This window comes from Acyrthosiphon pisum, chromosome A1, assembly GCF_005508785.2.
Source record: "Acyrthosiphon pisum isolate AL4f chromosome A1, pea_aphid_22Mar2018_4r6ur, whole genome shotgun sequence".
Taxonomy (NCBI): Eukaryota; Metazoa; Arthropoda; class Insecta; order Hemiptera; family Aphididae; genus Acyrthosiphon; species Acyrthosiphon pisum.
Genome location: NC_042494.1, coordinates 138,472,203 through 138,488,776, shown reverse-complemented (window position 1 = coordinate 138,488,776; position 16,574 = coordinate 138,472,203). Strand labels below are relative to the sequence as shown.

The 16,574-nt window shown below is 28.5% G+C and overlaps 1 protein-coding gene across 1 annotated transcript; it reads left to right on the top strand.

Annotated features, from left to right (window-relative positions):
* Positions 1 to 11,623: 11,623 nt before the first annotated feature.
* On the top strand, positions 11,624 to 15,596 carry LOC100160180 (ras-related protein Rab-43). Its single transcript, XM_001945057.5, has 5 exons — positions 11,624 to 12,221; positions 12,327 to 12,411; positions 12,483 to 12,581; positions 13,514 to 13,671; positions 13,728 to 15,596. Exons 1-5 carry the CDS (start codon positions 11,961 to 11,963, stop codon positions 13,830 to 13,832), a joined length of 708 nt encoding a protein of 235 aa, XP_001945092.1. The 5' UTR covers positions 11,624 to 11,960; the 3' UTR covers positions 13,833 to 15,596.
* The last annotated feature ends 978 nt before the right edge of the window (positions 15,597 to 16,574 follow it).

The following is a 16,574-nucleotide window of genomic DNA, read 5'->3' as shown; positions in this document are numbered from 1 at the left end:
AAATAACGTTTTTAAAAACGTTAATTAAAAACAATATAGAAAAAAAACTTTTTTAAAAACATTAATCAAAAACGTAATGATCAAAAACGTTTAAAAACGTCAAACAAAAACGATATTTTTAAATCAATAAACAAAAACGGAAACGAAAAAATTAAAAACATTTTCCATCCCTGCTTATAACCGAATAAATCTTATAGGCGAAGTGGAAAAAAAAATTAATTACGTGTTTATAAATTTTATTTTACTACATATTTTACTTTGATTTTAATACATTAACACATATTACATAGGTACTTTATTATTGAATAATATTATAATCGCGATAGAAAAAAACTAAAATTATAATGGGTAAATATTACATATAAAAATTATTTATTTTGAAAAATTATTTTTGAAAACAATTTGTAATTTTAGTTTGTTTTTTATTTTGTTCTAATATTCCGAAAATATACTCATATTCGTATTGTATATTAAAATATTATTTACAAATATTATTTAATTTTTCAATAACAATTTATTTCTAAATTATAACCAAAAAAGTTTATTTTCTACTATTTATTTTACGAAATTTGAGTCTTATAACCGATTTTTTTTTTATGTATTTGGTATGTCCGGACTGTTCCAGACGATTTTAAGTCTAATAAGCGACTGAACCTTATATCCGTGAGTCTTATAAGCGGCGTCTACTGTAATATAATTCAAAATAATAAATATCATTCTCATGTCATTTTCAATTTTTTTAATTTAATTTAATTTTTTTAGAACTAACTGATTATATTCTATAATAAAAAATATTGCCAACCGCTGGAGGAATTCAACTGCGCAAACATTCGACATATTATAATTTGAAATTTTGTTTTAAAAGCTTCAATGATAAATAAGCTAATAATTAAATAATAAGTTTACAATTTATAAACAACAACTAATTACGGTGACCTATAAAATATCCGAAAATAGGGATTTTAGGGATAACCCCCCAAACCCCCATACATTGTGGTGGGCTAAATCTAAATCAGATTCTGCATACGCTAAACAATACATCTGGCTCCACCTATGACTTAAACTATTGACCCTCGTCGCTCGACCATAAAACTATCAACTACCGACCATAGATTCCCTCCATCGACTCTTAACTATTTTCCGCCAGGAGTCTCGGTCGGTTATTAACACGACGCGAGCTAAGCATCGCGTCAGCATAATATATATTTCATTCATATATATACATTTGCCATTACTAACACTCAGCATATTAGCCATGCTCAACGTAGGAAGTAATGTACGATGTCGATGACGACAATCGTTACAACTACGAAGTCGGTAATACGAAATATTAAAAAAGCAGTATAACCTTTCCAATTTGTAGGTATAGATACCTTATAAAAGAAAATAATAGTTGGATATTGTTTGTTATTCGAATATACATCAAAAGGCAATGTCCGTATGTTTGTACCTTATATAGACTCAACAACTAAAATACTAAAAATGTTTCAACATTATAAAACATTCATACGAATAAACGGAAAAGAAAACACAAACGCCAATACCACACTACCTATGTGGTGTGTGATAAGAAATCTTATATTTTAGGGCATATTTATTTTTCAACTAAAACTATTTTTATGGTTAAATTTCAACAAATGGACGATACTATAGTTATTATAATAAATTGCGACATAATCACGGCAGTTTTTGCAACTTAATAATACTATTCAAACTGCGCTATACGGTGCGGCGCGATTACAATGTATATATTTATTTCTCTCGACACTCGGTCAGGGTCGACTTGGCAGCACAATCTAGAAGTTTTCTTTTCTCGTAGTTTAAGAAAATAAATATAATATTAAATTTGAACACGGACCAGCGCCACTCTCCTGTATTATATACGTACAATAATACCTATAGTACACCGCTGCCAATCGTATAATATATCGTGATTCTTTTATCACAACCAACTGCTTGTAAGTGTGGTACCTATAATACTAATTTGACGATTATTATTTTTACTTTTGTTATAGACTGGTATATTATTATTGTGAGGTATACAGTATTATACTATACTCTATTCAGATTAATAACATACCAGGCGGCCATGGTCAAAACAAGTTTTGCTACGTAAATCTGGCATTATCTTATTCTGAATAGACTATACTACCAGCTATAGGCTATATTATAGTTACTGTGTAACGATATTTAGATATTAATTAGCTCAGCTCCTGTCAGTCGCTGAAGTGACCGCGGAAAAATATGCATAATAGTATAATATCTACATAAACACGCGTGCTACGGGAACGCAGTGGAATCTTCTCGCGTCAAATAATTAACAATTTTTGTACTGTTTATTGTCTGTGTCTATTTTATTATAATATGTATTGTGTGACATAATATAATATAGTATTGCAACGCACGTTAATAATAATCTTACGCGAGTTCTCGAAGCCTATCCACACGCACAATATGCATAGGTATGTATAATTAATAAGTATTGTAATATATTATAGGTGAAAGCATGCGACGATGACCTAGACTAGTATATTATAATTTATAATATGACTAATATAGATCATCTCAATCCATAGGTACTCGAAATGGATGCATAGTATACTGTGACATTCCCTCGATGTCTTCTTCGCGCCCGCACGGCCGGCTCTGCACGCACCTGCAACAATATGATATACACGCACAATAATTAATATATTATTAAACAATTCAGTAATAGTGAGATAAATATTATATTATTATAAATTGCCGATCGGTACGTATATTATATTGCATAGATTTAGATCAGCGTGGTCTCTTACATGTGAATATTATGTGGTCTATATTATTATAGAGTCAATTCCACTGCGGTAATATTAAACTGTTATACTCGTCTATGACCCCTTCCGTATATACTAAATGCAGACGGTTTATTCTGACAAAAATTATAATTGTCGATCAAATATATTCATAACTGATCGTTATGTCCATGGATAATTTTTAATTTTTTTTTTTTGCTTTTATATGCTGCGTTACATATTACTAGCCCTACGATGTAGACAACTGCGCTGCCTGTAGATTGAAAAAAATTTAACATTTCCCGAATTTCCGAAAAAAACGCGTCTGTTACAATAGCTAGCTAGTACCTACGTGAAGTGCATAGTAAAAATGTCAACGATTTTATGTATAGTAATATTAGGATTTAGGAACATAACCAACAATGTAAAAATGTAAGTACCTACATATAAGTACTTTGTACTTGTATACAACACTCCATTACGTTACAATACATTTCATTGAATTACGAAAGTATTAAATTAGTAAAACATCGTTATCGAGCATATTTTTATATTTTAGTGTGGTTTAGTAGATAAACAGGTGCTTTTAATATTTGATAATATTGTAAAAATGTAAAATCTGACTCAGAAAGACTACCTACGTGATAAATCACATGGTTACACAATAACGCATATATCAGTATACAATATCTGTTTATAGAGATTAATATAAATTACATAGTAGTCCATTAAACAGATAGTGTATATCATACATTCGTACCTATGTATATTGCATAATATGTGTAGAAACTTAAATTAATTTAAAATTTCAACTTAATAGTTTTACGCTAATTTTCGACAAACCCTGAGTTATTTCATTGTGGATATATATATATAGTATTATAGTATAACTGTCTTAGCGGGGTTATAAATAATTATAATGTATAGTCTCAATCTGCAATATAATTAAAATAATAAAATTAGGTAGATAGGTACTAAGCAATTTAATTATTTATTCGCTCAAATTTTTAATAATTGTTTTCGATTAAAAATTAAAAATTAAAATAATGTAAAAACAAATTTCATTATAAATATTGATGTTACATATGTCGGTAACTCTGACAAGAAGTAAAAATATTGCATGGAATAACTAAAAAAGAAAATGTTCTATGTATATCATATAATTTAGTTGGAAGAATGAAAAGGTTCTATACGCAGAACTTTTTTATTCTCATACACTTTTTTCCTGTTTTTTGGGTTTTATAAAATGAGTGGATGTTTAATAGGTACTTAATATTAACAATGTATCAGACAATAATTGTATTTATTTATTCATTAAAATTATGGTTATATTCATAAGATAGGTAACCCGAAAAAAGATATTGGGTATTAAAGTTAAGAATCGCTCTGCTGAACAATAATTGGATATTGTAACATAGAACCTTTTTATTCTCAACCCGCGACTTGTCAAATTGATCTAAACATACAGCTAAGTATTATAGATGATGTAAACAATTCCTATTTTAAATTCCCAATACTTTTCAAAAGCGTTGGAAAAAAAAAGAATTTTTACTCGAAACCAGTTTTTGGCAAAATCTATTTTTGTTTTTCAGGTTGAACTTAAAAATAAATTACCGTAAATATTACCTTTGAATTAAAAACAATATTATAAATAAAATAAAATATGTACGTATGTTAATTAAGTTTAATTAAAGTTACAACGTTACGATGTGGGAGTTTACCAATTGCGCATAATATGATCTTTTCAAGTATCAATTACGCTCATAAAATTTTAGGGTCGATAGATCAATTATTTTAGGTCATTTTGTGGGTCAATAGATCAAATTAGGCTTGCTCATTTTCAGGGTTGATATGTTTATTGTTGGTAACGGTTCATATTGTAACGTCAAACCACTGACACAACTAAACTTGGTATATTTTTATTTGTACACTTTTTGATTGTTTAAATTCTGTAAATATACTGAGTGAATTATATAAATAAATGAAAATATTGTACATATAAGAGTATCTAGTATAAAATCATCATTGTAGCAATAAGAAAATATGTTTGCTACATAACAATTGAGCTAATAAATAGGTACTTACCTAACGACAAATTATATTGAAACTTGTTTTCGTCTATCACTCAAATTCATACATTAGTTCGTTGATAATAATTAAATACTCCATAAGAGCGTAAATAATATTATAGAATATTGGAAGAATATCAACTATTAACAAATTTTATGTTTTTCAAAAACAAAAAATATTATAGGTAACTAGTTCCACAATAATCAGTTTATCAATATAAATTTTATTTTGAATCTATAAATTATTGTTATTATATGATATAAATTAGTATATAACTAAAATTAAAACTAAAAGGCCAGCACAAATTGACATATATTGACGACAAAAATAAGAAGCGCAATAATTGGTATATTGACATCAATTTTTTTTATATAAGTAGGGCAATAGGTATACTGACCCTAAATTACAAATATTCTTTTAGGAGCAACTGGCACATGCCCACGATGCCATAGACTGTTACTCTCCCTTTACAACAGAACTTCAAAACGTTTTTATAACTCTAAGACTATGACGTTAAACGATACAAGAAACGATTGAAATCAAAAACGGATAACATATCGGTAAACTATAAATGATAGTCACGGATAAAAGTTGACATATGAGTAACCGATAAACGTTTGAAACGGACAACGGATACTAGATAGCATATCGGTAAATGATTATAATTAAATATTAATATCGAATAACATAACAGAGAACGATTAAAGATTGAAACATAACATTGCCAAAAAAAATATGTTTATATACAATTATAACTGTCAGTAAAATAATATATTATATGGCTATTTTTGTGAAACTGTGATTAAAATACTAGGTAGGTAGGTACCTAATCAAAATAAAATAAATGTACTTGAAGTAAATATTTTCTTTTAGCCCCTCCCTTTTTTTTATTTCTAGAATCTAGATTCGCGTCTGGTTGTACCTAACCTTGGTACTGGCCAGTAGAGTACACAAATTTTGATTTTACACTAATTCAAATAATGTATTTATTTAGATGGTACCTACCTATATAAATAAAATTTTCAATAGGCATGATATTTTCTTCGGCTTTACAATTTATGGACAAAAGGAGATTCACGCATTTTACAAAAAAAGTTTTTACCTACATAACACTATTTTAATGGTAGGTATACAAATCTACTATTTGAAGTACCTATTTTAAAATATGGTAAAAAAGGGTACTTTAGTATTCTTACTTAAATATTCCAAAAATTATAATTTAAATAAATTCGTTAATAAAGGAAAATAGGGGTGAGTATGCTTGGTTAATCCCTCTGTATAAAATATAACATACCTAACAGACATGATTATCTACAATAATATATTTATAGGTATATGAATCACCTATAAATGGCAACCATGATTATATTAAATGATAAATATAATATACGCATACCTATACGTCTTATATTATTATATTATGTTATGATATAACCTTGCTTAACATTATAATGCAAAATTGCAAACAATAAACTAAATTATTATCTACGTAATGATTATAACAAGTTTGTATTCGAATGTATTATAATTTTTTGGTAACTTTTTAAAAAATATATTATTTTTCTATAATTATATTTATGATGTGAGTAAATGTGTAAAGTAATTATCTAATCGCAAAAATGTCATTTTTGTTAAATTACATAAGGCACAAGAATAATAATATCTCGTAGAACCAACATAATTAACACTTATTTATTAAATTCATATTAAACACTGTATGCCAGTCATAAGTCTTAGGACTATAAAATAAAAATAGAAATATTATCATCGATCAATTAAAAAAAAACCCGGGAAGTTGCTCTGCTGTATATAGTATAATAATATGTCGAAAATAATTCATTGAGTGTGTATACCTAGCTGTAAGGGATGTGTTAAATTAAAATTCAATGATAAACTTTTTTGTATACAAATAATGATTTTTAGTGGTGACCGTCTATCCCTATACTTCTAAGTGATATTTTATTATACTATATTTTTATATTATTATTATTATTATTATTTCTTTTTATTTTAGTAGTAGGGTAGTTTGAAATAATTTTTGCCAAAAACAAGAGATTACAGTAATAAGTATAAGCTAGATATAATTTGTTACCTTCAGAAACCACCCTCAAGGTCGAAAATTGAAACATTTTTACCAATCCAAAAGGTGATGACACAAATTAAAATGAAGAAACATTCTTATCATTGTAAAATCAACACTCCATTTTCATTTATCGCTTCGCACTGAATCTAAAAAAAATATGGAAAAAACGGTACCTATCTAACTGTTACGCAAAACCAATTTTTGACAAATACAATATTGTTCATTTATTATAATTAAAAAACAAATACTGTAAATGCTTAAAATGTTCACTAATACTAACATAATCTATATATCGTGTAATTTTAAAAATATTTTGGCTTATTTTGAGGTACGTAATTATAAATATTTTAAATTTATTATTTTTTTTTGTATAAATGTTGACAAAAAAAATTTACGCTTGTGGTCAAATATTTTGAAAACTAAATGCAAGGTTCTTCGTAAGTTGTTTGTACTGGAATTAAAAAAAAATAGAACGTAAATCTATAGTAAATTATATGAGCGTTTAAAGTTGGAATTTTAACGAAACTCCCATATAGTGTATAGGCAGGTAACTCAAAGAGTATTAATCGTAGAAACATAACTATTCTACTCTTATGTAACTATATTTTAATTTTCTATACACTCAATACATTTCAAAAAATATTTAGACTAATTTATATTTTATACATATTATATAGGCATTTGAAATTTTAATACATTTTAGTTTAAGATTCTGAGCGAAGTAATTTTTTACTCAAAATTGGTTTTCGACAAAATCGATTTTGGTTTTTGGTGTAACATTAAAATAAATGACAGTAGATTCATGAAAATGTCACCGGTTGTTTATATTAACATTTTCCATAGGTATACACGATAAAATTTTCAAAATATTTGGATTTGTTTTGAACTGTTAAGTGTTTACGGACATTTTCAGTTTCCAATTATTTTAGTTGTTTTTTCTATAAATGCCAATGAAATTTTATTTGTTTTATTAAAAAGCTTGAAAATTTAATACAAGGCTCTTAATAAGGTGCCTGGTGCCGATGCCATTTTTTCATCAAAAATACTGCACTCTGCGGGAATAACGATACCACCTTGACGCCTTGTAGAATCAACCAAATTTCATAACTTTTTTTTTAGTTACTAGAGGGAAATATTCTACAGTCCACATCGATTTCTGTTTTTAAATATTTTATTCTCAAACTTTATAATATGTCTAAAAAAATACAAGATAAAAAGCATTATTTTTTAATACAATCATTTGAAATAAAATACAAAATCAGAGATCAATTCGGGAAGTCTGTAGGAAGTCTTCTATCAGATAAAAAAAATAGTCATTATAAAATATGACAATGCTACAAAGCCTGATAGTTATTCCCGTGAAGTAATTTTTTCGATATAATACACTAGATCTATATCAACCCCCCCCCCCCCTAAATATAGGTATCGGACAGTAGATTAGTGGAACAGTATTATAATTGAGTATTAGTATTATATTTTTATTTTATTAAGTATTATAAGTATTACTATTGAATTTCCCCTCCCCTGCAGTTTTTTTAGTAGCAATTTTTCTCACCCATAAAAAACTTACAAGTTACAATACATATGATAAGGTAATATCAATAATAGTATCATGCAGTATAAAAATCTATTTAGTGATCCAGAATGTAGAATATCGCAGGTACTCTCAGTACCAACGAATAACAAAATAACTAAAGCTTATTTTAAAATGTATTAATTTTTTTTTATCTATTTATAACATTGTAAACATATTAAAAATTAATATTTCTTGAAAAAGACATCGATGATAGGTTAGGTTATAAGTAAACAAATAAGGCCTTATGGCTTATTGCTTTAAACCATGGTTAAAATCAATATAAATATTTATCGAAAACGGCCAAATCATCCTATGATAATAATTTATAGTTTATAATTTAAAAATATATCATGTATCTACAATTATTTTTTTTTAATTACACCAAATAATCAAAATCAACTTTGTCAAAAAATTGTGCCTTGCTTAAAAATGTCCGATTATCTTTAAATTTTTTTTGTTTTTCTCGTCACTTTTGAAAAATACTGGGATATTATCAACTAGATTCACTTTCCCACTATAAAAGAAGTTGAAGTTGAAAATCAAAGCATTATTTCAACTATTTATCGTGTATAGACACGCAAAAAAAAATCATCACACTTTATTATAAAATCATTGTCTTCATTGCTTACTAAGAATCTAATAATATTATCAATGAAATACAATACCTAATTATAATATTATTATCATCAGTACCTAATTATTTATTATTAGAAAAGTATGTTAATATAAATAGTTAGGTACCTAGTTAGTTAATCGAATTATCAACGCAATAAGTCCATGTCTTAAAATATTTATTGCTTTTATAATAAAATACTATTTCTAGTAAGTCTAAGTTTTTAAAAAGTACATAATCAAACTTACAAGAAATTTTCGAATACAATTTGTTATACTTATATATGTGGTTAAAGATAACTTGCAAAATTACTGTTATCTGTAAGCTATTAAATATAAAAAAAACGTTCTCATGAGTCATGATGTACAATATACCATTTTTGATATACGACCCTCTTGTACTGACAGTACGATTTTATTAACATCATAGACCACAAGAAATATTTAGTTTAGGCACAGAATAATAGGGTTTGGTTTATAGGTATTCGATAACAAACCAATACGCGGGCGTATTATCAGATATTCTGATGTGGAGATTGATTGTACAGAATATGGCTTTGTTTATATTTAAACTAGCCGACCCATCACAGCTTCACCCGTGACTGTTGTTTATTTTGCCTTTGAACGATGATATGTATAATTTTTTATTGAAATTTTTTTCGTTTAATGTGATCGGCAAGTAAATATAAAAACGGTCATTAAAAACCTGTTGAAATGTTTCTAGCGGTATTAATCTTATATATTTTTATAGCAGAACCCATGAACTTCATTACCCGTAAAAATCGCAAATCTTAAAAAAAAATAAAATTGTTCAACTACTATTTTGGGTGTAACTTACTGCAGTAAGTGCAACTCGGCCACCCTGGTAGGCAATGTTCAATAATTCGATTTGATGCAAGCTTGTACCTGATCTGCCCAATAATAACCAATGGCAACTGAATAATAAATCAACACTAATTTCTACTATTAACTGTAATCAATGGCAACTATATCAATAAATCCTCCAATATGATCCTTAATGTCCCTGTTTGAGCACCTCTTTAAAATTCTTTCTTATTGCACGGTAAAAATATAGAAGTACCACTAATCCAAATTTCAAGTTCGTATGTTGAGTAGTTTTTCAGATACTGCGATCAGTGAATCAGTGGTACCTATTTTAGGTATAGTATATATATAAATTCCCTTCTCCCTCCCCTCCGAAAAAAATGAAATATCGGGCGATGTTGTGACACTCAGGAAGGCATTTGGAACACTCTGTGAAAAAAAATTGGAAAAAATTAATAGTGTAGTCACAAATATTAAATATATTTAATATATATATTTTTTTATATATTTATGTTTATATTTAAATATTAATTGATTGTTTTGTTGACATTGATTTTCCTAACTGCCAAAATTATTGTAAATCTGATTTCAAAAAGAAAATCTGTGCAATCATCCAAAAAAGTGCTGCCCGGGGCAATTGCCCCCCCCCCCCCCATTCACCCTCTTTCCTAAATAATACGCCACTGCCTAAATTTCTCCATAATGTTTGCATAATTTTAATGACAATTTTACATTTTTCTATAATATAGTAAAATTTTAATGTTATCGATTGTCCATAAATATTAAATATATGTACAGGTTAGGATTCATTAATAACGTCGCATAATACTTTATAATATAATATTACTTATAAATTGTTAGTAATAACTAACTATTAATAGCTAATAAGTTATAATTACCTAATAAATAATAATAAATGTGTTACAAAGTATAAATGAGGTATTTCAGCCTGACAGCTCATATACTCGTCTGTCCGAATCCGACTTTTTCGTGTCGAGTCAAAAGTTGAACTCAGCACAACTGAAAATTTCCCGGTAGATCATGGTTAGTGAATGATACCTACCGTGTTTACAACGGCCAATCACAATACAATAAAGACATACGAGGTTATGACCTAGTTATATTTATACTTTAACGTTGAACCTCTTTGTACAGAATACAGATCACGAAGATCGTAGACAAATTGAATATGATAATATTAATTATTATGATTATAAATTGTTGTCACGGACTAAATAGTAAATACCTTAGTATACCTTAGTCCGTGATTGTTGTTCACGATTACGGCTAGGTACTAAAATGGTAATAAAATATTAAATATATCTTACGTACGTTTAATGTTTACCAACAACGTACGCATTACAACTCTCTACATTCGACAAATAAATAAACATAAAATGATACATCATAATATTGTCAAAATTATACAAATTTTTTACAGTCCATTAGGCAGCTAAAGTGTAGATAACGATCGACGTGTGCATTTAGCAATACTGTATAATAATATTACAAAACACTTTCCCGGTCCCCACCACGACCGCGGTACCAGAATAGACGTGCGAGGCGGCCAGGGGTGATACCATTCCGACAGCGCTAACGCGGTTACGGTTGCAGTGGGGTCGTCGTTCAACATATGTTTAGATAACAAAGACCAGAGATAACGGCGATGTTATTGTTATAGCGAATGAATTACCCAGACTGGACCGTGCGTACGCGTATACCGCATACGCCGTAAAGTAAGTTGATGTAGTGAACTACCTAGCGAACGATATCAAACTATCAATCCGTCTACATAACTTTAATGAATAATATTCATAATAGCTCGTAAATTTTCGTCAGTATCACCGTCGAATTGAATTTTCCCGCCTCCGATTACACGGTTGTCGAGACGACGTTCGCGTGCAGGGAACTCGGTGGACTCGTCGTCGGCCAGCTAGCCATTGTCTCCGTCAGGTTATGCGACAGACAACCGACGCGGAATCCGTCATCAACTGCTAAATAATCGAACGTGACCGCCGCCATGTCTAAGACGTCCGGTTCGGCCGCGTCCGGCTCGTCGTCGTCGTCGTCGTCGCAGCAGCAAGTGTCCGGAGTCGCCGCTGTGCCAACCGAGGACAATTTCGACTTTCTATTCAAAATCGTGCTTATCGGTGACTGCGGCACTGGCAAGACGTGCGTCGTTCAGCGGTTCAAGAGTGGCACATATGCCGAGAACCAGGGCAACACTATCGGTGTCGACTTTTCCATGAAGACCATCAAGATCGACGGCAAGAAAGTCAAAGTAATTAATTTGCCTCTCCGTCTGTGACACCTTGCAGCCTTGCATAGGTGTCTATTAATAACAACAATGCCTTTATGTTTTACTTATAGTAGTTTTGTGTTACAGCTCCAGATATGGGACACGGCCGGCCACGAAAGATTTCGAACGATCACACAGAGTTACTATCGCTCAGCTAATGGGGTCCTACTAGGTAAACCTCATTGACATCCCTATACAGTACAATTCACCGTTTTGTCTTTATAATATTATCATGTCTTACAGTGTACGACATTACAAAACGTGCTACTTTCCTAAATCTACAGAGATGGGTCGAAGAAGTACGTCGGTATACTTCGTCTAATGTCTTGCTCGTGTTGATTGGTAAGTTTTTATACTAAAATCTGTATTTTATAGTGAGTATTACACTTATGTGGTATTCCGTTATTTCATTGTAAATAATTCATCAAGTACTTTCCTGTTATATAAGACTACCCTGTTTTTTGACAACATCACAATCCTGTTATCTAAGACTACCAAAATTATACTTTCCTGTTATATGAGACTACAGCTATTATTGCGACTTCCATCCAAGACTACCTCCGTTATCGTGACTACCTATCTTAGCTGATATTATAGTTGAACGATATCCATAAGCTGTGATTATATTTATTATATAAATTATATTATTATATTATTATATATATATTTAATTATTTTATTATATTTATCTATCATTACGTATATTATTAGTTTTTTGTAATTGGTGTTTGACACAGCAAATTTGTTACATTACCAATAATTATTATGTATTCAATTTTTATCTTTATTTAATTTGTTTATATATATATAATTTGAATGTGGCCATCCCCGCAATACATAAATAGTTTATTATTTTATTGTTTTCCGTATGGCGCGACAAATTTGGCACTTTGGCGTGTAGTCACAATAACAGCCGTAGTTTCGTATTACAGGAAAGTACCATTTATCGCATTAAAATTTACCAAAAAATAGGTATTTAATACTATTTATTGCAATTTACAGCATAGTGCAGTACAGGTGCTAATTGATTATTCTTATAAAATCCATAGATAGGTAATTAATAAAACATAATAATAATAGGTAATCCAAAATTAAACCTACAAACTTCCAATAGTTTATTAAATATATATTTTACACTTTAAATACCTTAAGCTTGCAATATTGAAAATTCTTTGTAATTAATCAATGCGTATCCCTTTTAAGTTATCAAAATAGTATGGGTCATACCCTGTAACTACTAAAACTTCACTTACATAGTTACATTTTCTATCTAGGTAATAAATGTGACCTGGAGGAGAACCGCCAGGTGGAGTTATCTGAAGCAGATGCAATGTGCGAATACTTCCCTGAACTATTATCTGTGCTAGAAACGTCGGCTAAGGAAAATAAAAATATTGAAGAAGCATTTGTCACAATTGCTTCTGAACTTAAGGTAAGTGTTATAATTTTATTGATTGTCAACAGTCCATTCAATAAGAATTTTTACAGAGACGTCATGACCAAAGTGCTCATATTGAAGATGAACCCAATCCTGTCATCAACTTGAGTGAAGGTGAGAATGTTCAAAAATGTAAAGGCTGTTCGTTGTTATAAACTAACATTGCAACACGGTACAGTAGAACAAATCGATATTTGATCATTATTATTCTAAAACCCGATGACGAACTTGTATAATTAATTAATTATGCGTTCATAATCTTATGGTAACACACTTGTTTAATGTGAAACATTTTAAGTTTTATTTAGATTATATTTAAAAATAAAAATTTATGAAGATAGGGACAGATCATCCCAGAATTTATGTACACGTTTATGATCCGCGTTAATACTGTATTTAATTTTATCTTTCTTAACTTGCAATAATTATTCATGTACTTGAACCTCACTTTGTTAATCATTCAATCGTGTACTGTAATATAATATTAAATAAGATTCTCGAATAGTTTTATGGGGGACCATGGTCATAAATGTTTTTTTTTCAAGTATCTCGCAGGTGTATCTAACATAGAAATTATTTTTATCAGTAGACAATATAATATTGTATCAATGATGGTTTTTATTTTGTTAGCCGCTATCGTATTTTAGGATATTATGTTTGTGATATTATTCATAAAACATTTATGTATCCCGTATCGATATTCTGTAAATAGATATACGTCCATATCGAGAATTTTAGCAATTATCTTTTTTCTTCTGTTTAATTATATCATTTACAAGTGATGATTTGAATTGATTTTATATTTTTTAATATATAATATGGTTTTTTTTCTTCTTAAATTTAGATAAATGTGTCTGTATGATAATTGATTATATATATTTATAAGCATATAAATACATATAAGAGTATACACACATTCGTATAACATAATTACCATCTTATGTAAAAGCACCTCTAATAATACGGTGAAGGTATTTGAATATTATATATTTTTTTTTATTATTATTATTATTATTATGTGTAGTGAGAGTAGGGAAATATTAATAATTCTATTATAATATACTTAATACTAATAACTAGTCACGTGAAAAATGTATGAAATATTTTATTGTAGCAGTTCCTTTCAATGGTTAACAAATGTTTATGATGATGATAATTTCCCCCTACAAAAATGTGATTTATAATGTTTTACGTGAGATGTGTGGTGGAAATTTGTATGTACAATATGTATCTAAAAAAAATTATTATTGTTTAACTTTTTCAACTTTATAGATGTTTTATTATCAGTGCCTAGCTATTTTTAATTCTAAAATATTTTATGTTTTTTTTTTAAAAAATTATCTCAAATTTTTATTATTATTTTTATTATTTTTATTTATTTGTATTTTATTATTTTTTTACCAATGTCTATATCTGTTGTATACCTGTAATAGTCATGTGTACTTTTGTGTTTTACTTGTATGCAAGTGATGGCTCCCAATAATCAGAAAACAAAGAATTCAAATGAGGGCTCGAGGCGGGAAATTACATAATATTATAATGATTGTCTTTTTACATTAATATTACAATATTTAATTATATTGTACGACTAACAATAAAGAATTTTATTTTTTTTTCTATATTAAATACTAGAATACTAGTTTAATGTCTAATTTATTAAACTTAAATCATTTAGACGAAATTGGTGATTATATATTATCATTACTTTAAATATTCTTGCTCACTTAAGAAAAAAAATGTTACTTTCTTTCCCTACCTCACCTTCCAATTGTATAGGTCACTATGATACACTTGTTATCTATATAATGGCCAATCATAGTTTTATTATTATAGGTATACATCTTACATTATTTAGTATACGCACAATCAATAAACATTTACATCCGTATCAATTAAACAAAATAATATCTTTTACTGTATTATTGCTGTTATTATTATTATTAAGTATTATTAATTCATTATAATAATTATTGCACAGCTTTGATGCTCTACATAGGATGACTACAACAAATGTTGTTTATGGTTTTAAAGCTCATTTATAATCTTTTTGGAGTAAAATCACAATGAATGCAAGTCATTCCAAAACTAATTTGACACGTCTATAGAATATTATAATATAAATAAAAAAGAATTCTTAATAATATATTTTAGACTATTGTAATGTGATATATGCATATCTTGTAATAATAACTAAAATTATTGTGAAGACACATTTTTTAGGGAATATCATACATAAAATGTAAACATAATAACTAATAAGATGATGACAATGATATTATATACCATGATAATATATTGTGTGACATTTATAATAATACTATATTTTGATATTTTGTAAATCAAATTTGTTAACATTGGCAATATACCTACTATACTGTGTCGTTTATGATCATTCAAAACAAATTATGGGGATTAGCCTCATTCTCTGACAATTGTTTATAAAAGAGAAATCAGTATAGCCAATATAAATTGTATACAATACCTTATTTTATTAGGTAAAGTAAATATATTATGGACTTATAGCTAAAATATATTTGACCGTGCATTATCAGTAAAAATCTATGTGACTATGCCAATATCAATATGTAGTGGCGCCGAAGTCCATGGTGACGTCGGGCCGTGGCCCGACCTCTTTTTTAAAAAATGTGGCCGGCCGGCCATATTTTATTTACTTCATAACTTTAATATGAGCATGAGTATATTTAAACCATGATTATGAATAAATGTATATTAGGGTACCTCTATATTAAATAATTAAGATATTGAGGCTGGGAACTTTTAAAATTGCCCGACCACATTTTAAATACTTCGGCGCCACTGTCAATATGAATAGGTATATAAATACAACAGTAGAAGACAATAGGTAAATAATATATTTTAATCAGATTGTGTGTTGT